Source organism: Lineus longissimus, chromosome 10 (assembly GCF_910592395.1).
Source record: "Lineus longissimus chromosome 10, tnLinLong1.2, whole genome shotgun sequence".
Classification (NCBI taxonomy): domain Eukaryota; kingdom Metazoa; phylum Nemertea; class Pilidiophora; order Heteronemertea; family Lineidae; genus Lineus; species Lineus longissimus.
Window position 1 is genome coordinate 17,681,118 of NC_088317.1, and position 25,178 is coordinate 17,706,295.

The 25,178-nt window shown below is 40.3% G+C and overlaps 3 protein-coding genes across 5 annotated transcripts in view; 2 read left to right on the top strand and 1 right to left on the bottom strand.

The window, feature by feature from the left end:
- Positions 1–570: 570 nt before the first annotated feature.
- Positions 571–4,023, bottom strand: LOC135495070 (uncharacterized). Its single transcript, XM_064783486.1, has one exon. It carries the CDS (start codon positions 3,909–3,911, stop codon positions 2,160–2,162), a length of 1,752 nt encoding a protein of 583 aa, XP_064639556.1. The 5' UTR covers positions 3,912–4,023; the 3' UTR covers positions 571–2,159.
- Positions 4,024–4,323: 300 nt separating this feature from the next.
- Positions 4,324–18,186, top strand: LOC135494442 (AMMECR1-like protein). Its single transcript, XM_064782419.1, has 5 exons — positions 4,324–4,583; positions 7,408–7,518; positions 7,694–7,808; positions 8,194–8,287; positions 8,993–18,186. The coding sequence occupies exons 1-5, from the start codon at positions 4,324–4,326 to the stop codon at positions 9,172–9,174; spliced, it is 762 nt and encodes a 253-aa protein (XP_064638489.1). The 3' UTR covers positions 9,175–18,186.
- Positions 18,187–19,673: 1,487 nt separating this feature from the next.
- The window catches only part of LOC135494975 (uncharacterized), a 28,497-nt gene continuing 22,992 nt past the window's right edge, over positions 19,674–25,178 (top strand). Inside the window, exons 1-8 of one of the 3 annotated variants that reach the window (XM_064783348.1) lie at positions 19,674–19,934; positions 21,312–21,606; positions 21,949–22,050; positions 22,445–22,609; positions 22,799–23,074; positions 23,468–23,646; positions 24,001–24,172; positions 24,517–24,616. In XM_064783348.1, the coding sequence (XP_064639418.1) occupies positions 19,882–19,934; positions 21,312–21,606; positions 21,949–22,050; positions 22,445–22,609; positions 22,799–23,074; positions 23,468–23,646; positions 24,001–24,172; positions 24,517–24,616 (1,342 nt within the window). In that variant the 5' untranslated portion in view covers positions 19,674–19,881. Of the gene's footprint in view, positions 19,935–20,756; positions 20,861–21,311; positions 21,607–21,948; positions 22,051–22,444; positions 22,610–22,798; positions 23,075–23,467; positions 23,647–24,000; positions 24,173–24,516; positions 24,617–25,178 lie in introns of those variants that run through there. The other 2 variants (XM_064783346.1, XM_064783349.1) reach the window with 2 other exon arrangements.

Sequence of the window (25,178 nt, forward strand, 5' to 3'; positions counted from 1 at the left end):
CTAGCTGCACAACGATATTTTTCAGAAGACATCCAAGCTGTTGACACTGTCACAACCATAGGTTCTGTCCAATAAGGGTACTATCGTAACTGGCCAGCACAGAGACACTGTCACAACCAAAAGTCTTGTCACCACTTTGAAAGGGGTCTTTGGACTGCCTCGGTCTTCACAACCATCAGGATACTACTATTGGTCCGACACGCATGGAGACGGTCACAACCACGAGTCCTGTCAGTCTTCACCACCACCAGGACACAATCGGAAGAGCATGGAGACACTGTCACAACTAATCCGGACAAAACAGACATCGCCTTGGTGGTCCAACTCCAACTGCTTCAAAAGGGCAGGGCACAACCACCCAAACTTCAACAACTAGTGTCTTCAGCTTTCCAGACTTTCCAGACTCTCATAGAAGTACTATTTGTGGGAATTGTTGAGAGAGGATGTTCTGAACTGGGACACTGTTAAAACATACACGATTGGAGACCCTGTCTTTCTCTTACAAGAGACACTCTCAATCATGTCAAGATGTTAATGGACAAAGAACAAACATGAACCAAGACCAATTCAATATCAAAATTATCTTCTTCACATTAACATGATCTACATTGATTAGTGCATAATCATTACATTACTCCAAGTGTTAACTACTGTACACTACACAGTAACAAAACAATTGGGTTCAACTAAGGTTTGAACCCATATCCTAATACGTACATTTATGTACATAATCTTGAACACTGACACTACTTGCTGTGAGAAATATTCAAATATCTATCAGAATCTTACTGATTTTCCAATCTATCCGTTTCTCGACCTCATGAGTTGAGAATGGGCAATGAGAATTTTTCTCGGAAAAGTTCAAGGAACCCTTGGATTGTATAGAGAGGAAAACTATGAGATGGGATTCAGATAGATATTCAAAAAATACTTCTGGTACTTATCAAAACATTACAGCAAGTTTCACTACATGTAATTTCACGACTTGTTTGCGGATCTGCAATGTTACATGTAAACCACAAACTGGGAAATTCAACTGGCCACTTGATAACACATTACCCTTTCTGTAAAAGAATTAATTTAAGCTTTAAAATCATTGATATCAAATACATCTAAGCCGGCAGAGGACATATCGCAAGCAGCCAAAATAAAAGCACTTTAAAACAATACAATAATATATCATTCCACATCGGCAGAACCAAGAATTGATAAAGAAAAGACTAGGCTTTATAATTCTTGGTAAAACTGATACAAATACCATGTAAGCTATGAAAACACAGGTCCACATAGTTCCTACATTATTCATATGAGTAAATGACAAAACCAACCACTTTTTTTGTGGTTAAACATGACTTGCAATAAATTATCAGTCAATATAGACTTACAACTGAAAATGTCTTCTTTTCTGTCATCAGAAATCCTCATATTATCAACAAACACTTACTATCAGCAACGATATTTATTGCTCCCTTCATTTTGGCAAGCTAAAAAAGCTAAATCATTTTGGCAATAAGGAGTAAAAGGTAGGCAATATGATCAAGTATGCAAGGTCAACTAGACTCAAGTTCATTCTCAACTTTGGACATTTCGATTTCTACCTTAAAAATAGAGAACAGACGTAAGGGTACGACTACCCTCAGATAAATTATGAAGAAATAAATAATTGTCTTCATGTCACCAATGAATCAGCCGAGTTCAAAACTCATCTCAAGGCAACGACACTCACAGTGGTAAATCACACAGCAAGCTTATGACATAGAAAAAAAAAGAAAGACATCTTACATGTACAAAAATGTAACATGATTACTAACTTCATCATTGACAATAGCTGCACTTTTTTCAACACAGGTCCACTCTAAATATGTGCAAAGATTGCTTGCGTCCAGTAGGAAAGGTGTTCCTCTGACCTACTTCAGATAAATGCCTAATGCAAGGAAAGTTCCGGTATTTGATGAACTAGTTGCGTATCAAATATTTGATCACCCACCACCTCAGGATTGGCAGCCAGGCAAGTATATGTGGCACTCAGAAAGTACACCACGGGTCGATGATGTTTTATGTATCCCATTTCTTTCAAAGTTGACTTTCTAATACTTTTACCTAAGCAAGTTTTGAAATATTTTTACATGATTTATCATTAAGTTAACATTACATTTGCTTCAAATATCAACAAATATCTCAGTATCTTCATTGTCATCCTCTTTCACAGTGCTGTCTGGGACAACTAACTTCCGTGGGTTGTGACAGCCACGGCAACTACAATCATTACAAGGTTTGTGAGTTGAATAACACGGACATCGCTGCCCGCAGCAAGTCAGTTTTCCTGGTGTTGAAGCAGCAGTGCCACAACGACAGCCTTTCTTTTTGACGTCTTTATTTGATCGCTTCTTCTTCTTCGAGTTTCCAGAACTAGAACTCAGTATTGGGCCTGACATTTCCAGGTGTGGGATATTACGGTCTGCAGTCCGATGTCTTTTTCTTTGATTGCTCTGGCTGGGGCTGTGGGAGGGATGTTGTTTACGTCGTATTGTTAGCTTAGGTTCATTCCCATTGGGCATGCTGACACTGTAATATGGACTCTCTTTCATGTAGTCGTGCTCCCCCAGACAAACTCTTGGACTGAGAGGAGGGGGCTTCTCCTGAGGAGCTGGCTGACTTGTGTCAGGCTCTGCAACCGTCGCTTTCTCCCTCTCCCCTGAATGTTTATGTGCATTATCGACAATCCTATAATCACCACCCATCGCAACACGCGTTGTACTTGTTCGACGTGATCGCTGGCCTTTCTTTTCTCTCCTCTCTCTCTCAGAATCACTGCTGGTGAAACCACCATCACTTTTTGATCCAGTCTCACACGAGCTTTGTTCTTTCTGGGCATGATTGTCACTAGATTTTGAACTGTACTTCCTTACAGGTTTGTGGCATGTCTTATTTCCCATCCCAGTCCGAGAGCGAGAGTGTTTTCGCTCTGTAACAGAATCACGACGTTGATTTTTACGATCTAAACTAGAATCATGACCATCTGTACCACTTTCTGAATCGAAGCATTTTTTACTTTCAGCACTTGAGTTGAAATCAAGACACCGCCTACCAGCACCAGCACCAGTGTATGAACTCAGCCCAGCTTCAGCACTACTTGAAGATGGAATGGGCAAAGTTTCTCCACTGTCATTCTGTTTTGAATTATGTCCTTCGTCAGACTGCATCACACTACTGGAAGCACCAGCAGTGTTCTTCCCACTTCTTGACCGCCTTCTTTCTTTCCTGCTCAAGGAAGGGGACAGGGGCGGTGATGAAGACGGTGGTACATACTCAGTACTAACACCTGGAGACGTTGGTTGTGGTGATGCAGGCTCCAACACAGGGTCCTTTGGTGTTGAATTTGATGCTGCAGCATTTTTTTCTGCCTCATGATCAAACTCCAAGTATCGTCTTGGCGATTGACACTTCGTATAAAAAGATGACAGCGGCAGCGGATTTGCTCCGTAATCATAACTGTCTGCGATTGTTATTCCTTCTTGAATGATACTCATGACACTGTTTTTATCACCGTTATCTACTTCTGCATAAACATTCAGGACTGTAGAATGAGACAAATATTGGCAAAGTTTCTTGTAACATTGAATCACGATCCGAAGTTGTGTATTTTCTTGAAACTGTCCAAAATCTTTGCACCAACTACACGACGGGTAAAGTCTCATTTTGCCACCGATACAATGTTGGCAGACGTGATGCTGACAGATGGTATCAATAGGTCCCATTGGAATGTGCAAAATGTGTGTACACACACAGCAAGACAGTGCTTGACGTAAATAGGGCAAGTATTTGTAGAGATCCCCCCAAGAATATGGATTCTCAGGAGATGCCTGCATAATGTAGCGGCATGTCGACAGGTAGAGGCTTACAGCATTCATTGTTCATACATCTGCATGTAATTTTGATGCTTCAGATATGTTATTTTGTTAGTTATTTGCGATCAAAACAGAAAAAGTAACTCCCGAAATAAAGCTGTTGTGTATTACGTCATAGAAATTAGCGTACATTTGTTGGGTTTAAATGAAAGCAGGATTCGGGACACTGTTGTTGTCCGGAACGAAGCACACTAAAACTTGATTGGAGGCTAATAACAAGCTTTCTTATCATGAAAATGAAAGAAAACATCTTTAAGCATTATCTAACTTGGTATTATGTTCCTTGAGACAAAAAGTAAGTAGTTTAGTTATTTATTTTTATTTAATATGACATCATGTCGAAAACATAATCCGCTCCATTTCGCAATTCAGGCTTTGAAATCTCGCGAGAGCTCTAAAATTGGAACATTCCAAGATGGCTGCAGGCTGCTGTGGAGTAAAGAAACAAAAACTAAATAATTCTATGCCTGCAATCTGTTGCAATGGAACTACAGTCCATCCTCACAATACCAAGAACGATAGACACGAATTCCATAATGGTCACTGTAGTAGTGGTCCGCCGAACGGTCTTACGATAAAGCCGGACATGTGTGTGTACTGTTTTGATGTTCTCTTGAACCATCTAAACAATACTCAGACACCCCCGCCAAGACCTCATTTCACAAATGATGAATAGTAAGTGGAATCGGCTAAGGATGCCTGTATCTCTTATTTTAGGGGGAATGTCGGAATAATTTCACCATAATTCATTCGTATGGAATATATTCCATTATTTGCATGAAGGATTTATTTCTTTGTGGAGTATTTCTGTGGATTTTATTGATTGTTTTGATCGGTTCATTCACGAACGGGACGATTCCATTTCAGAAAAATAGGGGTGTTTGTCATATCCAGCTGTTGTGGCTTGTGTTGTTGTGCTTTCTGTGTGTTTGGGTGTTGGCTTATGTGGCCTATATAAGTCATTGCTGCTCAATAATCATAAAATCATTATAGAGAAGTGATAACATGGTATGTTTTCAATACCTTGTGATATTTTCTTTGAATTTTACAATGGGGAACTAGATTATTTTTTTATGTAAAAACTGGACAATTTCTCTCCCTGAACTCGTTGTGAAGACAGTTCAGTTCTTGGAAAGGGTAATGCTATGTTAATTGTTATCATGAATCAGAAGACTTGACCTTTATCTATGCTATTGCTTTTTGCAAAAAGTTTTGTTTGTTAAGTTCGAGAAAAGTGTTCCAACATTAGGCTGAGTAGGCCTACTGTTAATTAAAAAATGTATTCGCTGACCAACATGTTTTGGGCTCTGGAGCACAAACTACTAGATGTGGTCTGATTTCCTTGAAGTTTGCTTTTTATTGAACTGAGATTTGCATTCAAATTTATAGAGGGTTGTCAGGGCAGAAATAAAACTTAAAGAATTCTTCAGTGAGGTCCAATATATTACATAAAATAAATGTTCCTAGAGCTGTCAGGGGGAGTGAAGTATGTTTTGTTTTGAATGTGAGACCATAACAATCGATGTCCATGTATTTGAAGGTTTGTATTTGAAGATACAGTTTCTCTATCATGGCCAGAGAAAAACACTACCGGTACATACATGAACATGTAGCGTTAGCTATGATTAGCGTTTGATTGTATACAGGTCTCCAAACTAATTTTTTTTCTGCAATTGTGTGATGTCATTATATCAAATCGGACAGATACTCCAGTTTCCCATACCAAAAAAGCTTTTACTTCCATTCCATGGGTTCTCAACTACTTGTGTGTCATATACAGCTTTCCAACTCTTTTGAAAATGAGTTCATTATTTGCTTGAGGGGGAGGATTGTTTGATGACTATTGATTTCATTTCGCTTGTTGTTGATTCATGGGACGATTGAATTGATTTTTGTGTCAATAGCTTGTTTATCTTCTCGACATCTGTCTGAGGCCAGACTTGTTAAATTTTGCTCTACTTTGTGGTAAATCTTGAGACGTTATGCATACAACAGTACCCTTCACGAATGTACATTGTACGTGTAATCTGAGTCAAGTGCCAGACATATGAGTACCTTGCAATGTCACTCCAGAGTCCTCTTGTGATATACGTGTATATATAAGTGAATTATTAATTCAAGTCCATCTGATCCATGCAGATGTTAAAAACAATCTAGGTTCAATGGCCGGACAAGTTTTAGTTTCGTCATGTCAGTCGACGCTGCACGCATATACGTACTAGTACATCTTTTACTGCTCTGATTGCCAGATCTGCAGATGCATAAAAACCAGTGATTGCACATCAGAAACTCGGCCATCTCTCCACCCAGGGTTAAAAATCCCTTTCCTTGACTCCTTAGAATCCTTCGTTACATATAGTTGTGACTATGAGAGGCTGCACCTAATATCCTTGCAACCAGATGCGCTCAGAGACGTCACCACACACTCACTTCTTTTATTGATTTTTCTGAGAAAATGTGTAGATTTCTTCTTCTCTTGTTGTTAGAATCATAGATGGTGTTCTCCTTTTACGAATAGCGATACTTCAAGCTTGTTCGTTGCGGGGTGATCTTACTGGTTATGATGATTGACGGGTTTGCAAAGGTTGAATGACCTTTAAATATGATGCTGTTTGGTTTCCTGCAAACGTTAGCACAAGCATCTTCCAATCCAACTACGGGTGTATTTTGTCCTGATGCTGCGCTGAGATAAATAGCCGTGTTGAGAGCTCTGACGGTATCCTAGTATCATCTCAGTTCGTCAGGCACAGATGCAGGAGATCAGGAAGCTGACAAGTGTAGTAAAGATGATGCATTACACTTGTCACTGTGTTAAAACATCGTTTGATCATCTTTCATAAGATGCTTACACTCATGATTCAACTTAAGGCATGAGATTAAAAGTATGCTTAAAACTTTACTCCTTTTCCAATGTCTTCGACTGTCAGTCTGTACTAAGAAGCTGCTTGAGAAAAAGTGTGTTTCAGAAGGATTATTTTCCACTTTGATGTACAAAATGTATGTCCCCATTCTCAACAGATCATGTACTGGTGTCTTTGTATTGAGATTGATGCTGCTGAGCTAGAGTCCGGTCAGATTGTTGTACCGGTATCATGTTGAGGGCAGCTGTACTATACCCTTGCAGTCTCTAAACGCTTCCTTCAGAATTTCTTGGATTTTGCTAGTTTTCCCAAAAAAAACGGGAAGAGATTGTTCCAAGTTGAGGAGGTTCCAACTGAAACCTCAAATAAAGACGTCCTTGTACTTTCAATATGAAATCGCTCAGTTTTGACATGTACATTGTAAGAAGACCCGGACTCTCAACTCCATTGTGGAACTTGAGAGCAATCTAACGTCATTATTTTCCAATAAGATACTGGAAAGGTGAATCTACCGTGGGTGGTGAACAATAATGAAACCAATCTCATCGGATGGGATGTTACACGAACGTCGGGTCAGGATTTTGGTCAGTAACGGAATCCATTAGTAAGGAACTTATTCTCCTAATCTTCCTTTGCAGTCCATTGTTTGTGACATGGAAGTTTGGCAAGGAGCGTCATCTTCGTGGATGTATAGGGACCTTCTCAGCCCAGAAGCTACACAATGGACTCAGGGAATATGCTATCACAAGGTAATGTAGGGAAGGATGACCTAATTGCTGGCTAACTCAACTTGGTTTGAATATAACCCCTTGGTGAGTCTCTAAAGAAAGCCTTCTATAGCAGTCATATTCATGTTCCAAAGGGAGATGTTGTATCTTTACATTTACAAGCAAATTTTCTCAAGAATATTCTCCATTTTTCCAGTGCAATGAAAGATAGTCGTTTTGATCCAATCAAGAAAGATGAATTGACCAAACTCTACTGCTCCGTTTCCCTCCTTACCAACTTTGAAGAGGCCAAGGACTATCTCGATTGGGAGGTAAGGTTCATTGGGGGTTACTCTAATCCAGCAAGCTGCCAGGGTAAGGCAGCCTGGGGCGCCCTGAGGCAGCCTGGGGCCCCTGAGGCAGCTTGGGGCGCCCTGAGGCAGCCCGGGGTGCCCTGAGGCAGCCCGGGGCGCCCTGAGGCAGCCTGGGGCCCCTGAGGCAGCCTGGGGCGCCCTGAGGCAGCCCGGGGTGCCCTGAGGCAGCCTGGGGCGCCCTGAGGCAGCCTGGCATTATCTTGTGCCACCTGTTCAGCTTGGCTTCTTATAGAACTTGGAATGCCTTGAATCAGACAACTGGTACCATTCGGCAATTAACAGCAGACGTCACTATCAGAGGTAAACAGCAGATGACAAAGAGGATGTATGCTTCTTGTTTCAGGTCGGTGTCCATGGCATTAGGATAGAATTCCAAATCGATAAACAGCCAAAGCCCAGAACCGCCACCTATCTACCCGAGGTCGCAAAAGAACAAGGTATGCTGGAATCCAACCCCAACCTTAGAATAGAAGCCAGCAACCATGACTTATTTTGCCTTCGAATTAGTCGGAGAATAATTTCAAATGACAAAACAGTCATTAAACATCTATTTCCAATAGTTTGCACCATAAAAGTGTTTTATGATGATCGTTAGTTCTTCGAATGGCTCCTTGATAAACAAATTGTAGACACTTGTCTGGCCAATTGAAGGTCTACTTTGGATAACATACCATTATACACTAGATATTACAAGGGAGTGTAGGTGCTTGTTCTTAGTAAACATATCTTTTTGCAGATTGCTTATTTTAGAGACGTTACCAGAGTAAAGTAATGCAGGTTATTTATTTGCCATGTCAATGAAGAGAGCACCACATAAAAATCTTTTTCTGAAAAGCGACGCAAACTGTTGGAAAAATGCCTTCCAAAAATCCCTGCTGTATTGAGTATACATCAGTGTCAGACAGCAGTTGCTTTTTGACAGTACATGTGCAGGTGTATTAGAATTTTAACCCCCGAGGTTTCAACATTACTAATCCTTTGAACAACTTTCTGCAAGTGCGCCACCTGTAGGACCAACTGAATAACATGGTGTAGCAGTGGAGAGCCCATTATAATTTAGCTGTACACATGCTGATAAAAATGTGCTCTCATTTTCGAAATTTTGTCGTGAGGCCATAAATGTTCATTGTTTCTCTTTCCAGGTTGGGACAGGGTACAAACTATTGACTCTCTCCTGCGTAAAGGAGGTTTCAAAAAGGATATCACAAATGAGATTCGAAAGTCAATAAAACTGACGCGTTATCGTAGCGAAAAGATAACGCTAAGTTACACCGAATACATGGCTAGGCGGCAGCAAGTTCGAATGATGAATGGTCAGGTTTGATGATAGCTTTGTACAGCGGTCATGGACAGCCCCATTACCACCGCCATCTTCTATCCTAACAGCACCACCTGGAGGACATTTTCATCACAATCATCGCGACATCATGGCAGCATTGAGCCGAAGCCCTAACGTCATGGCACCATAGGAAACACCAGAATGATTTTATTTCTCAGTTTTAACATATCGGCTGGGAAATTGGTGCCTTCGACAATATCCAATGATCATAGGGTTGGAAGGAGGAAAACTCAAATTCAAGACATTTCCCAAATATTTTGCGCGATGTTTTTTGGCTTGTGGATTTATCTGTGTCTTAGTTACAAAGTCAGAATGATCATTGGATTGCTAACAGAACTCAACTCCAAATCTTTGTTTTTTTCACATCGTTTTCCTGAGTGGAAATATTCTTTTTTTCTGGCAATTCAATCAGTTATCATTATCCTAAAAAATATTGTTGACAAAAAATCATCTAGATTTAAAATGAAGTAGAGCTACACTGTTAATATTCATTCCTTAATATTGAACTAGCTGGTTAGCATTTGAGACGTAATTTGTCTTCATCTGCTCTAGTGTAAACTTGCCAGTTCAAAATATCCTCAGCAAATGTATAAATAAACTGTCCTCTAGTCAGTACATGGTGTACCGAAAAGAATGCAGAATCGGTTTTATTGGAGAAGACATTATTGACAGATGGTGTACCACCGGTCAATATAATAGCATTAGGCAGCAATAGAACATCATAGTAAGCTCCTGAAGTGTCTAAGGCCAACTGCTTGCACCTGGAAATGTCTGTCAATTCTACAAATGACTTTTGGCAAGGGTGACCTACCATTCTTTCTGTTACACCCTGTATTGTAACTTAAATATCAATCAGATCGATCATTCAGTCATCTGTCGTTTGTCATAGGCTGTGCACGTGACGTCATCGCGTAAAAATACACCATTTTGGAAAGGAAATGATGTCATTGTCCAGCATGGTGTGTTTATTGTCGGTGGTGTCATTGAGTCAAGGACACATATTGATGTCCAGAATGACGAGTGACGTCATTGCACAGCCTATATTGAACTTTTTCTAAACTGACCATTGTATTCATCTTGTCAGTCTTTAAATTGTTCATGAGCTGAAGTTGGGAGTGTTGCACTCGGAGTCTACGTGTAGCTTGTCTAATGTTACTGAAATAGACCTTGCTAGTCCAGTACTAAAATAGACCTTGCTGGTCCAGTACCTTGCTAGTCCAGTACTGAAATTAACCTTGCGAGTTCAGTACTGAAATAGACCTCGCTGGTCCAGTACTGAAATAGACCTCGCTGGTCAGTACTGAAATAGACCTTGCTAGTCCAGTACTGAAATGAACCTTGCAAGTTCTGTACTGAAATAGACCTCGCTGGTCCAGTACTGAAATAGACCTCGCTGGTCAGTACTGAAAAAGACCTGGCGAGTCCAGTACTGAAATGAACCTTGCTAGTCCAGTGCTCTGTGTGCATCTCCCAGTTTCCTGCAAATTTTGGACAAAAATGTCTGTGATCAATTCGACTGATCATAATGGAGATAATGAGGGCTATCCATCCATCCACATGGTGCTATAATCACCTTGCGCTGTCCATAACACCGCTGTACATCATTAATGTAAAGATCTTAGGGAACGACTTATGTAAAACTAGCCCAGTTCATGTGGGAGATGTTTCTTAAAAGGATCTAATTGGGGTTCAAAGTAGGATTAGAGGCAGTGTGTTTATAATGATGAAGTTACTTACATGTATATAGACAGTGCTTCTCAGTAGTTAAACTGTGAAGACATTATTTGGGATCATTGTTATCATGGTCTCCCCTGAAAATATTACTGGGAGTTTCAAGGAATAGTTGCAAAGCCCTCACTTCTACTCAACCAGTGGGGAACCAACTAGCACCTCAGCTTGAAATTGAACCTATGATCTTTGGATCATAAGGGGATGCCCTACCACTTCCCTGCATGGCACTTTCCTGTTTGTTCATTGGAGAAATTTACTCCTGGACCCCATTTATGATAACTTTTGCAAGAAACCTTTACCATGTGAACTGGGCATATCATAGTATCTCAGTATTTATATAATAATCATATAATATCATTGACTTTTATATTTTTACACTGAGGATAGATACGCAGAATGCAGTTGTGATCGTGTCAGACGAAGCTGTGGAATTTTAACATGCTATTAAAGAAAGCGTTTTATAGTGTTGGCTTGGCTGCAGTTGATGGAACAATGGATCACGTCTCAACGGATATCGACCTGAATGAACGGGTATAGGATATGCTTATGAATCACGCCACCTTTTGGGAAGACGAAGTTCATCGCTGAATTCTGTATGGTGTCCTTTTTGGCCATTTCTTGGAAAATGTGATCGAACTTCAGAAATAATTCTGAAATTGTAGAAGTTGGAAGCAGTTTTGGGTATGCAGATATTATTTGACCAGTTGACTGCCGGCTCATTTTGTGTGTACTTGGGTGTTCATACTCTTAGTGGTCTTTTGAACACCCATACTATTGAGTGTTCTCTTTGTGGAGTAATCTGCAGTACATATGAGTATACCTGTAGCAGGCAAGTCTAGAGAACATACCAATCCCTAGCATTCTCGTTCTGGCGGTCAACATGTTATTTTATCAAGGGAAGATCTACGGTTCATTTTATTAAAAGCATTTTATTACCAGCGGAAAGATAGTTGAGATTGTTGTGAAAGTTAAGGATTGGAGATTGTTAGAAAGTTAAGGATTGAGTTCAAATGTTGAAATGTTATAAACATATGTGGAATATGTTGCTAAAGATTTGAATAGATTGGTGTGACGAAAACGTACTAAGGTTGAAAAAGTTCCGTGATCATCGTGTCAGCTTTGAATCATGTAAAAAACTAGGATTATATCTAATATTGACGTGTGTGGAAAGGACACTGATGTAGTGTACCGCCAGCATACATGTACATTTACATGCAGTAAACATTGGGCTTATTATAACAGTTTGTTTCACCCGACTTGAGCTAAAACCACTGTGCACTCTTTGCATGCTTGGTGCTAGGTTTTCATCCCCATTTTCCAGTAATAGACTCTTCTGATAAATACATAAGGATAGTCTATTCAGGAACATAGGGTGTAGAGGTTTTTAAAGGTCTGTGCTGATCCCTGTTGCTTCAACCTTTTCAACCCCACTTCCCTGTATAGACTCTTCTAGATCATGCTTCGGAAGAATCCATTGACAAAAGTGGGGGTGTCAAGGTGACAAAGAGTGATCTCATTTTAAAAGGATGGCTTGCCTAGTCCGTTGTTTGAAAGTTTCATTGTTATAAATTGCTGTATAAAGGAGTTTTGCAACTTTCTGATGATGGACCATAATCGCATGTGTATACTATGATTGAACTTTTAGCTCAAAGGGTCAAGGGGACTATACTCTAACCTATTTAGTAAAGTTATAAATGAAGACGGCTTTCTAAACAAAATATTGAAGTAAAATAAAAAACAACTCTATTGAATTGAGCAAATTGTCGAAAAGACAAGGACCCTCTTATACCTCTGTGAGGCTGGTTTTACAAAGGATTTACCGAGTCACAAGTCACTTGTCACAAGCTGGTTTGTTGGTTGACTCAGGCTTGAAAACATGACATGATCTGAGTGTGAGATGTCAAATGTGGACGCCTGTCTAGTCCTCTCGTTGGAACTGGTGTGTTCTTCTTGTCACACGTGACCGGTGACAAGTGACATATTACAGGTGACAAGTGACACATTACAGGTGACAAGTGACACATTACAGGTGACAAGTGACACATTACAGGTAACAACATGAATTCTCTGTAAGCCGAGCCTGAAATAAAGGAAGTGTTGATAATTATGAAAGATAACTTAGAACTTCCATTAATTCTAAAGAATAAGTTAACGCTTTAGTCCCGTTTGATAATGATTTGAAAAGTATTTTATTGGCGAGTCAGAAATGAAATGAAAGTTTTTATTTTTTGTCATGGATAGTGATTTGATGTTGTGTATATGAATGAAGAGCACTAACTCAATAGTCCTGAGCTGATTAACCCTACTCTGTGGCTTAGACAGCTGCTCAAGTGAGGGCTGGCTAATTTGTTCGAGCTTATTTTAGAGTGCATACGGACTCTGGTTTAGTGTGTCTTTCTGGCAATATAGGGCTTGTCTAATATGAAAAAATCAGGTATGAACAACATTGTCTTTCTAAAAACTACATCAAGAAGGAGGCATTTCTTATGAAATCGTTGCTGTAATTGACATCATCCTAAATCTTGGGTAATATTTCAGTATAATCGTGAAATCACCCTTGTTGATGCAGGGGTGTTTATTTTAGTGACCTCATTTCATTGGAGGGTTGTGTTCAAGTGATAATCACCTGCTAACAGCTGAGTGAGCATATGTCTATAACATCGGTGGACAGAGCTTTGAAATGATATTTGCAAGCAGGAAAGGGTGAGTACATTTTCTTGGGCGGTGAAAATGGAAAGGCAGACTCAAAAGCTTGCCGGGTGATAATCACTTTAACCCCTCAGTGTCCGTTGAGGTGACTTTAATATGTGACAGATAACAGCATTTTGTGCAGCATATTTAGTGGGCTCACCCACTCTATGCAAAATGAACCACAGGTGTATCTTATGAAAGTTGTGGAAGGTACCAATATTACAATAGGGTGGACAAGTGCTGCAGAGGGATGTTATAATTCATCTTGGGTCCCTCGAGGGTGCCTTTGTTTCATTGCTAGTTTGCTGGGCATGTATATAATTCGATGTCCTCGTGGACTTGTGATGGAGAACTATAAAATGATTACATCACAGGGGTGACCCAGTTATATTGCTGTGTATGTAAAGTGTCATTCAAACATTTAAGACAACAGCTTGGAACATATAGATGTGAACTTCAAATAAAATGAAATAAGTGTGAAAATTTGTCAGCTAATTGAAATTGTGTTGAGGTGTGTCCCAAAATGGTGACTGCTTATGAAAAATTCAGGCTGAAATGAAAACTAATAAAGAGGCTAAATCAAATTTGCTTGGAGCCTATTTCGAAAGATGTGTATTAGCATTTTGAAAATGATATTGGAATGATTTCCAATTTTAACTGATCTAAAGAAACTGCTGAAGTGATCTAAAAGAAAGACCAAAGTTGGTCACAGCAAAATAATGAGCAAAAAATTACTATGATTGTTGTCCTGTCTGAAGTAGTTTCTTTATATCGGTATTTCAAATACTTATAGAATCAATAAAAGAAAGAAAATGAGAAAAAAATAATCTGGTTTGACTTAATGAATGTAAGCCAATTGGCACCTAGTTAAAATTATTATATAAAATGTTGTATGAAAACTTTAGCCTCTTTATGTATTGGTAGGTGTATATGTGCACGTTTATATCTGAACTGGCGAGATGGTTGGTCAATTCTCACAATGAAGTTCTGTTCCAAGAGTTTTGTATAACCTTTGCACCCCCTTTCTTTGTATGGACTCTTCCAGTAAATGCATTAGGCTGAGTTCACATAGAGTTCACATTGTCAATTACAATGAAGCATTTCTTAAATGTGGGCTACTTGGGATTCATGATGTCATTTTTTGCCTCATGTCATGTTTTAAAACCAGAGTGGGCAAAAGCATTTGCTCTGACAAGTGAAATGTGACACCTTAACCGAGATGGACAGATTCCTATGTAAACTTGGTTCGTGACAAGTAAGCCTTGACAGCATCAATCTTATGTAAATTAGTGTTGGGAGAGTCCATTCTAGAATTAGAAAATAGGGGTGTGAAACTAAAAACTTGTTTGACACTAGTAGAATGGTAACCATGGTAATGATAATGTAATGGAGTTTTTTTTGGTTTTGGTGAATGATTTTCGAGTGACGGAATTCGGGTATCAGAAAGTTTGTTCTTGATGACCTTGACTGGTCAGCAATGCTCTGCATGATGTCGTTGTTCCTGGTTTTCCTCAGAATTCGTCGATGACAAAATTGAACAAAGTTGTGTTAGGCATTGGTGACCATTCAGGGTGTTGATTCTTTGAATAAAAACACAACATAAATAGGAAATATAAACAATGTCTTCATCGTCTTGAACTTGGAAGCAAAAAGAGCCATACATCAGTGTTTTTTGTATTTTCAAATCTAACTTTCAACCAGGTTTTTGTGTGTTGGACCAAATAATATCAAAACTAATAATGTATGACTCAAGAATGTTTTGCTCTTGTTTTAGCACAAATTTTATAACTCGTGTACTTCTGGGCACTCCTGTGTTCTTTTAATATTTGGGTGAAATTTTGTGGTTGTTTTGACGTTTTATTAATCATTAATACTTGTTGTAGACGGATGTAGGTTGGAGATGTTTGCTGACTTGTTGATGTAGGAGAAGTTGTATCGAGATGGGACGGAGGAAATTTAATTCGGAGAGCATCATCGTCATCACTTCCATAGAAAATATTGCCAATAGATGAACGACTGATTGTGACATTTAAAAAACTGAGTAGATTATACTCTGTTCTATCTCGGTACACCGGAATCAATTATTCTATGGGCGTTATATGGATGTATATTGTCGGAGAGTGGGTGTAGAATCGTGTATAAACTAGGTTATTTGTTTTGCAAGCCTCGGTCTTCCTGCTACCAATTCATAGAAATGTTTTATTCCGTGGGTCCTGTTGCAATTTGTTCATTGATATCCCAATTGTTGGTCCAGCAAAAGAAAACGAGCAAGGATCACCTGTTGTTGGGGTCCTACCATTCCTGCTGGTTATTTCAAATTTCATGTCACAGTGCCAATATGATGTTTTGCTGAAAACCACCGTCTGCTGAGGAGCAAACATGATGAAGAAAAGAAACCTTTTACATCAGTGACGTAACGGCGTCTGCCCGAAATCTTAGCTGGCTATGATGAACCATTTCAGAAAAGTTTGGACGAGAATTACTAATTGTTTTGACAAAAAATAAAGGGAGCTTTTACGATGGTTTAAAATGGTCTCAAATTTTTTGTATGCATCGGAAGTGTGTTGATAGAGGCAGTTGTTTTGCATTCAGTATGACTGGTGCATGACCATGATCACACTGTTGTGACGGTTTGCCATCTGGACAAATCCAGTCCAGCAGAGTGATGATTGTCGTTTGTGCTGTTAATATTCTGTACTATTTTGTTAATCAGGTCATCAATGTGAGAGAGCTGAATAAAACCCTGAATCTTCTTACAATACTTGCAGGTTTATGTTGACGTGTACTAGTAACATTAATATCGTTGTTATCGATGCTATGCTTTATTACTTATGGTACCAAATAATCAGGTTCATGCTAACTGTCACGATAATGATTTTGAGGGGGCATAATATGTCAAAGTCTGGCATTGTCATTGATGTCATTGGCATTGGTATCAGCCGTGAACTCTTCCGTTTTCTGACAGTAGCTCAGCGCTTGTCACCCATGGGTTCAATACCCAATCAGATACCTTCCCAATGTGATAAATCATGGCAAAAAGGGGGCTTTCTCCAATACTCTCTTGCCGAATATTGCGGTAAAGGTACTATGCACTTGAAGCTGCCTGTTTAGGTCACCTATTGAGCCCCGGACTTAGAAGTTTATGGTTTAACTCAATAAGTCATCAAAGACAAGTAAAATCTGTATCTGGTTAGTTGACCTCGATCAGTAGGTATCTGGTAATAAAGCAGTGCATGATTGACTTCACGGGTTATAAAAGGCAATGGCAGCTTCTGTTTAAGATCAAGTATGCTTTCAAATGATGTAGAATTTCTAGTAGGATTAATGTTGTCTATGCCATTAAAGTTCATGTCATTCGGTGCTGGAAGCTAGTTGCATCGATTTAGAAGTTTCGTCTCACAAGGCCAGGTCTGGTTGCAACGATTATCAATAAAATTCCTTCATTTCTTTGGAAATACATCTGAAATAACGAGAAAAAGGAACTACGGTACAAGCACTGGTGCTTTTCTTTAACAAAGAGAAGAAAAGTGATCTTTTATGGCTCATTGCCGTGATGATTATTGCAGGTTGCAGCCATAAAAACCTCTCATTTGCTGCGGCTTGACTACAGTTCATCATCAAGTGAATGGGGCGATGCTTGTTGTATATGTGCATGTGTACTGTAAACTGGGTCAGGAGCTGTCGTGACTCTAATGGTAGCACATTGCTAATGAAGTTTTTCAATGCAGATATTGTGATTGTGACAGCTCTTGACTGGTTTTACAGTAACTGCCTCTTCGATTTGATTCAGAGTTTGTCCTGTTGTGACAACTTCTTGTCCTGGTGAGCCGAAACTTTTACTGATCTAATTACTTCCCTGTACATGTGGTAAAGTGCCAAGAATTATGTTACTGTTAAAGACATCTGTCACTACAAGTGCTGACTAAAACACTCCTAATGCAGTGGTCTTCCTTATGGCAGTTGTTGATCCCTCAGGGAATGTGCATGACCTAAGAATTCCACCGTCTGAGGAGTGTTCGGCTAAGGTTGACAAAACCCTTCACCCTTGTTCATTTCAAGAGGATGTTTGGGGACTCTTGGAGTCTCACTCTTGCTACAAGTCGTTGATCATCACACTTTGGTTTAGATATGTTGTTGAGTGGGTCTCCGATGCCTGTCCTCTTGAAATGAGCACCAAAGTTGCTGTGATCAGGCCTTATCCCCATCTGGGTCACTAAGTTTCTGGGGTGTACGATCTGGGTATCTTGCAAGTAAACCTCTGGGGATCTGTCTTTCATCTCCAAGTTCATCATCTGGGAAAATGCCAGGCAATGTATCTGAGTGGACCCATTCCTCAGTGTTTCCGCGCATTTTTTGGGGAACACAAGAAAACGAGTGCTCGTCAATCATTTGATAAGAAACACTGAGATATGGGAAACTCAAAATTTCATTGGTGCCAACAGTCTCTGGTTACGATCCATCGCACAATCGAGTGTCGGCCTCCATGGATATTAGACTTTAGGTAATCATTCACTATGTATTTGTATTTTTTCTTGATATTGATAATGAATGCATTATAGCAACATGTTCTATCAATTTCTTGTTCTGTTTTCTTTCCCTTATAAAAAGTACCCCTCCCCCCCCCATCATCTTCCCGACTCAATTGCCAAGACAAGGGGGGGGGGCCCTGCATCTTGTTTTCAATCATTCAACTGAACTCAAGACCAGCGACCACGCCCCTTTCCTACCATGCGCTTTTGTTTGTAAATATCCCATTCCTGACCTCTGACCTTCAAATCATGGTCAGTGATTGGCTGAACAACTGTAAACAGGAAGAACACGTGGAAACTAGGTCACTTTCGTTTCCTGAAGAGAAATGGTCTGTTCCTAGTAAAATTGTGAGTTATTTCAGCATAATTCGTTATTTCTAGGCATGATGAACATAGTAGTATACATTTTGAGGCCTTGGTTAAACTTTTTGACGACTGGTTTTGTAGAAAACGAACTTTGTAAACTCGTGCTGAAATTTCATGCCAAATTTTAGTTTCAAGAATTGACCGAAGATGGCGAAGCTGTGCAGCTGTCTTCGACGTGTTGCTGTCTTCAGGATGTGACCAGTCTGCATTGTTTAGAAAGGGGGTACGTTGGTTGCCTTTTTTTGTGTTAGTTGTCGTGGCTAGGTTGATTCATTTGAGGCTTGAGTGTCACAACGAGCAAGACCAAAATGAACTCACAACCATGAGACGTCTTTGAGGGTCTGTCACAACCATCAGACGTCCTTGGAGAGACCATATCACAACCAGGAGCAGAACGGTTTTCAAAGGACATCATTCATTTCTGGTAATATGAAAAGTAAGAAGTACTTGGTTGAGGTAAAAATTAAGATTAGATGTGCCACTTGTGACAATTTTGGACCAGAACCTGAGCCAACGACAAAATGCATCCGTATCCTATGACGTAGATTGAGGCCGTATCCAGGATGTGATGTTGATGTTGATGAGAGACTGTTGTCATCAGAAGAGCGATTCTCTGGGAGAGATTGGATAAAAAACAAATAGTTGACTGAGCCTTTGCGATAATACGCCCTCAAACATAATAAGACCAGACAACAATTTAAAACTTCTTAAAAGTCAGACAGTGATACATGTAGTTGAAATTTTATTCTATAAATGTTGGTAACTTAGATTAATTGATGACCTGAAGACTTGTGGTTATGTCACCTTGACCATTGTTACTGTCAATAAGACACTTGGAAGATTTATTGATAGGCTGTTTCTTTTGTTCTTATCACCCCCTTGATTAGATGGCCTAATAACAGAGTATCTTGTAACTTTCTGTTACTGTTTATGGGGTGGCATACAAACATTGGAACCTCTAGTTTGATTTGTTTGACTTTGATATGCAAGATACATGTAACAGTAAAGTAAGAATGCTTTCCCATAGCAAAATACAATAAGAAGACGTCTGCTCTTATACAAGGTTCGTGATTGCCTTGTGTGGCTTTTCTGCCAATATGTCACTGGGTTATCTTTAAGAAAATTATCAAGGGACATTTCGTTATTAAGGTTTAAAGAGTTGATCTCCGAGCATTCTTGTTAAGCTTGTTGCCTTGAGGATAACATTTTGCGCAGACTGGGTTTCCCTGAACTTTCTCAGAGCCATTCAGTTTATGTTTTCTGGATTTGATACAACTTAGTAGGATTCACCGTACCATGTTGGTCAACTTCTAATTGCTTTTGGTTGGAATTATTGCTTGCATTGTCAAAGGACTTTGATAGAGGCTGTGTTCTGATGCAACGTTATATGATGGGTGTGGGGAAAATGACCAAGAAAGGTGAAGTTGGGTGAGTGTCTTAAGATTCAGAATATAAGTAGCAGTAGGCCAAGTATGTAAGGGGATTGAAGGCGGGGTTCTGTTGATAGTATAGCATCAAATAGCCCCCCCCCCCTCAGTTTAACTCTGATCTGGTCATGCCGTACACCCTAACTTGGTCACTGCATTCAGAATTGATATGAGTTTCTCGGTACTCAGGCAAAAGTCTCCGTCCACGGATAGCTGATGGTGATTAATCATGAACGTTCCGTCCATGGGCCGTCCACGGATAGCTGATGGAGAATCTCCATCAGCTATCCGTGGATGGGCGTCCGTGGATGGAACGTTCATGGGCCATCAGCTATCCGTGGACGGAAACTTTTGCCTGTGTACCAAGATTTTGGCTGAAGACATTCCCTGACTCACGGTGGAACGCTGTGCTGATTAACACGAGAATGGCCAATCCTTTAGAGAGGTTTAAAGACTCTACTTGCAAAAGGAAGGTGAAGCTGACAGTCAGTCTTTGAGGATCACCACCATGACCACAGCACTAGTAAGCTCCCTGGACTAGTCATCCCAGCGGGTTACAGCGAATTCCTGTCTTTCTTCACGGACTCATTTCACCAAGTTATAGAAATCTGAACGACTTATATTCCAGCTACAACAATCAATAGTCAGAAATTGAGTCAGGACTGTGTATGATAACTGAAACTTGTTTGTTTTGCTGTCAGAAGTGACACACTGAACAAGGCCTATATCATAGTCTTGTATCTAGATGCCCTAGAAATGTACTTTATTATCAAACTCTGTCAACTCGGAGTTGCCTAGTCTTCACCTGTGTCACTGTTAGTTCCGGGGGCATTAACAGTCCTATTCTAGACTTTGTGACATTTGAAGGACTGTTGTTTCTATGTCCACGTTTTGGAAAAAGTGGAGTCCGAGACTGCGCTGCATCAGGTATTCTTTAATCTTCGCAGTAACTCACTTGACATGATTTAGCTTGTTGGTTCCTATCTCGAGCCACCATTTCAGTCGGAGCCATTAACAGCCTGCATAATAACATATGTAATTGTTCAGACAAAGTTTGGGGCGTTTTGAGGTCATTTTTTTCAATGATATCAAAATCCAAGCAGGCGTTGATGATGTAGGGCCTGTAACTGTTACGTTTATCAGAAGATCCAATCCCCTGTTGTGTTCCTGTCATGGGCTCAGATGCTAGGTTGATCAATTTAAATACTTTTGTATCATACCAATGGATTTTTTCAGAAACATTTAAGTCTTAGGATCTTTGTTACTACAACTACAAGGTAGGCCTGTGTTGGCCTACCATGGCTTGTATACAGCCAGTTTCACAATTAGAAAGAGACGAGAGACTTGCCAGAGGCCTTAATCATCATCCTTTTTTCAGCCTGATGGATTTCTCCAGCGAAATGGAAGACGACAAAAGCGGCTTCGCAAGCGACATCCCCGCTGCAGCGAGAACCAATCAGAGTCTAGATGACCAATTCTCAGAGACGGAGAGCCATGAGGAAGTCCTTAACCGCCCAAACTCGTTGAGCCACCATGTCCAAGTTCCCGGGCAAATGGCGGATGTTTCATTTTCTCCTGCTGCTACAGCGACTGGGGGAAGTAACGGGAGCGGGCGACGGGTGAATAATAACAGCATGGAGAGCTCAATACAGAGTGATGTTATAAGAGTTGATGTAAGTCAAGCACTTTGACTGTGAACACCAGAAAAGTTTCTTTTACCCACTAATTAAAGGAAATACCCATGGTTTATGGAACTTCGTTTCAAGGCTAAGCCATTTTCCTCAAGACATCAAGGCCTAACTTTTTCCCAATATCTTACTGTTTATCTTGCTACTATTAGCAGGGTAGAAAGACTTCCCCAAGGGCTTAAATACTAGAATTCTAGACAGATCATGACTATTGTAATTTCAGGGTTTTTGGGTCGGAAGTTTTGAGGGTAGTTTTTGTTTTACTTTAACCCGTTACCATGTTTCAGGGCTAAGCAGGTACTTAAGTGACGTTCTTTTTCTTTTCAGATCACAGATCTTGATGGCAACGAAAGTATCAACTTAACAACTACCACTCTCAAGAGATGCAAAGAGGAGGTGCTCCGACCTTATTGGAGACTACTCATGTTTGTAAGTTCTTCTTTGGTGATCCTTTTCATCAATGTTTGAATACAGGATACAGATGTCTGATATAACATGTAGCTTGTTGAATGGAAGCTGCCGGTAACTGCCAAGTAGATCAGAGAAAGTAAAACGAAGTCACCAATAGGTCTCTCTTCTGTCACCATTGCACTTTTCAACATAGTACAATAAATAATTATATCACCAGGTAAAACCAGGTCAAGTTCAATAAAAAGGGTAGAGGTTCGATTGAGCTTATTTGATACAACATCATGGTTGATACATGGCTCTAATGAAATGATTGCATCTCAAAGTTGGCAAAACGATTCGTCACCTTTTGTCTGCTCTCAATCAGAATTGGAGTAATTTGGATCGTACAACTGGCCTTTTGTCTTGTTTTCAGATTGCTTGGCGGGGATTTGGCCGCGAATCCATCAATCCAAGCAAATGGTACTGGCGCGTCATTAACATTATATATTTCATCCTCCTCATCATACTGCTGATGTATAGCTACATTTATGAAATCCTTGCCTGTGAATGGCGACTGAATGTGCATGAAGATGTATTGGTAAGTTTTTTGGTGTTCATGGGTCCTTTTTGAGTCCTGCCAAGTTTAGAATCAGTGTATCTACTCCGTTACTGCATTAACCAGAAAATTTCAGCCAAAAATCTGAAGTTAAGTCTTCCGCCAATTGAAAGGGAGTATTTCATTTTTAAAAAAAGAAGATTTTTCTCATTGTAACCATAATTTTTTCAGGAGCCAACATTACCTACCACCACCCCACAAACGACCACTCCAAATACCACAGCTAATGCTACAACAATGATAATTCCATGGGTGAATTTGTATGATGCCAGTAAAGAGCCTGTAACATGGAATGGGACGTTACTCAAGCCGGCTATGAAACTGGTGTGCGAACACGTCATAACGACATATGTGATTCCGAACATCCTGCACTTCATAGCCTACATCATTGGCTTCATCTACTTCAGGGTTCTGGAGAACGAACAGTTGTATGCCTTGATGGAGAAGGTGAGATCAGGATTGAGGGCCATTGCAATGTGTGGCCGGTTCAGATCAGGTCATGGCTGATGTCATTTCCACTTCACCACTTCCATAAAGTACGCCACATGGGACGTCAGGTTAACCATCAAGATGCGGATTGTGATGCAATGACATCATCTGCACAGGCTCCATTATTGGCATATGCATTAGCAGTTTCAGCACTACCTGACGTAGATCTCTCTCACCAAAATACTCCTTTCCTCCGGTTTGGTGCTCAACTGGAGTAAAAGGCAAGAACCTTTTCTCTTGCTAATGTAGAAGAAAAGAAGACCACCATGAGCATAGAGCTTCATATTTTGGGATGGTGTCACCAAGGAACAGATTACCATCACCATGATTATAACTCTTCCTCCATTCCAGGTATTCCTACAAGCGTCTCCACTCCAGGGCCGAATGGTGTCACAAACCTACATGATCAAAAAGTTACAATTGTTCCTCGGTCTCGGTGCTGCCTGGGTCATACTGACGATCGCCCTTCAAGTCATTTATGTCCTGGCTTTTGGTATAAGTGATATCAAGGCCCGTATGATTCCAGAAAGGTACAATATTATTCATTGCCGGTAACCAGGCCAAAAAATGAAAATGACCATGAATGAAGTGATCAGTCCTGATTTTTCAACCACTTCTTGCCTCTTGCCTGATGAAACAGCGGATCAGTAGCAATAGAGAGAGTGGTTAGAGAGCCAGGCTTATAACCAGGAGTTTGTAGGTTCCCACTCACAGGGATCAGCACTGTTTCATCTTTGTGTCCAGGGCAAGGCACTTAACCCTTCTTGCTTCCCTCCACCAATGAGTAAATTGGCACCAGGCTTGCCAAGGAAGTTAACCTGCGATTGATTTAAAGATGGAGTCGCTTGGATTTGTCTACACTGTTCTTATTTTTTCCTTTCTAGTCAGTTCTGGATCATGTTTGGTTTTCAAATCCTTGGGATTCTCCTAACCAGTTCTATAAGCCTAGCAGTGGTCGTGAACTATGGATCCCAGTGTGAAATACTCATCTTTTTTATCAATGGCATCCAGCTGAGGATCCAGGAGAAGACTGGCGATCTTAAAAGTATGATGAAGGTAGGGAAAAGGGATAACAAACCCTTTGGTTAAAACTCCTCTGATGCAAAAAAAGTTCTCAAAATTGCCAGAAACACTGTACCAGCCATTGAAAACCCCGAAATTGAGCTTTGGATGCTGTCAATGCTGTGATGTCATATACACTTAACACTTCACAGGTCCTCAGTTGGTAATTGGATGGAGCAGTCATTTCGCTCCAAACCTTGGCTGTTGCCTTGGTTTTGGCCAATATCTTAGTTCCATTCTTGTGGTGTTTGGCAAGACAATCATGACTTCCAGTTCAGTATCAATCCCGATGATAGCCGCATGTCCTTGTTACTGAACCCTATGTATCGTCCTTCCAGGATATCCTTGCAGTACGCCAGTCTCTCGGACAACTCAACGGGGCCATGTCAAGGATGACGTCGCTAATGGCCATCACGTTTGCTGAGATGGTCGTCATAGGTAAGATGGTCAATCATCTCTCGTTTTCGTTTTCTCCATTATCTTGTCATGCCATCACTCATATCCCGAAGAAGTTTGATTTAGTTTAAAAAGTGAACCAGAGGGCCTACTAATTTAGAATATGTCTGAATTAAGAGCAGTCGACCTTCTCTGTGAAGTGTACCAAGGGAATAAGCCCACGTACCAACACATGAAAGTCTACTTGACGTGAAAAGCATTCCGCGAAGATGACGTCACTGCAGCTGCTGCCCTCTATTTCCCCAACGCTGAATTACAGGCAATGTCGGACAAACATGCGGTTTCGTAATGGCTTCAGGCTTTCTAACTAGGGCAGTTAGATTCAATCTGGCACATGCCCGAGTGTTGGAAATACTACATAATTGTTCTGAATATTTCTCTCTCTGACTCTATGGTATCATTCATGCTAAAAACAATGCAGGGTCAAAGATAATTGACTTTGAAATAAGCTCAAATGCGTAGAAATAAGTGTCGATGTCCGACTGTCACGTGACTAAAACGTCATCAATATCTTATGCAAATGACCTTGTGAGCTATAAATAGT

Excerpts from the sequence above, each read along its gene's own strand:
- LOC135495070 (XM_064783486.1), bottom strand. The coding sequence starts at position 3,911 with ATGAATGCTGTAAGCCTCTACCTGTCGACATGCCGCTACATTATGCAG.
- LOC135494442 (XM_064782419.1), top strand. The coding sequence starts at position 4,324 with ATGGCTGCAGGCTGCTGTGGAGTAAAGAAACAAAAACTAAATAATTCT. Across the intron at positions 7,809-8,193 it reads AGGACTATCTCGATTGGGAG|GTCGGTGTCCATGGCATTAG; the intron begins GTAAGGTTCATT and ends TTCTTGTTTCAG. Across the intron at positions 8,288-8,992 it reads CGAGGTCGCAAAAGAACAAG|GTTGGGACAGGGTACAAACT; the intron begins GTATGCTGGAAT and ends TTCTCTTTCCAG.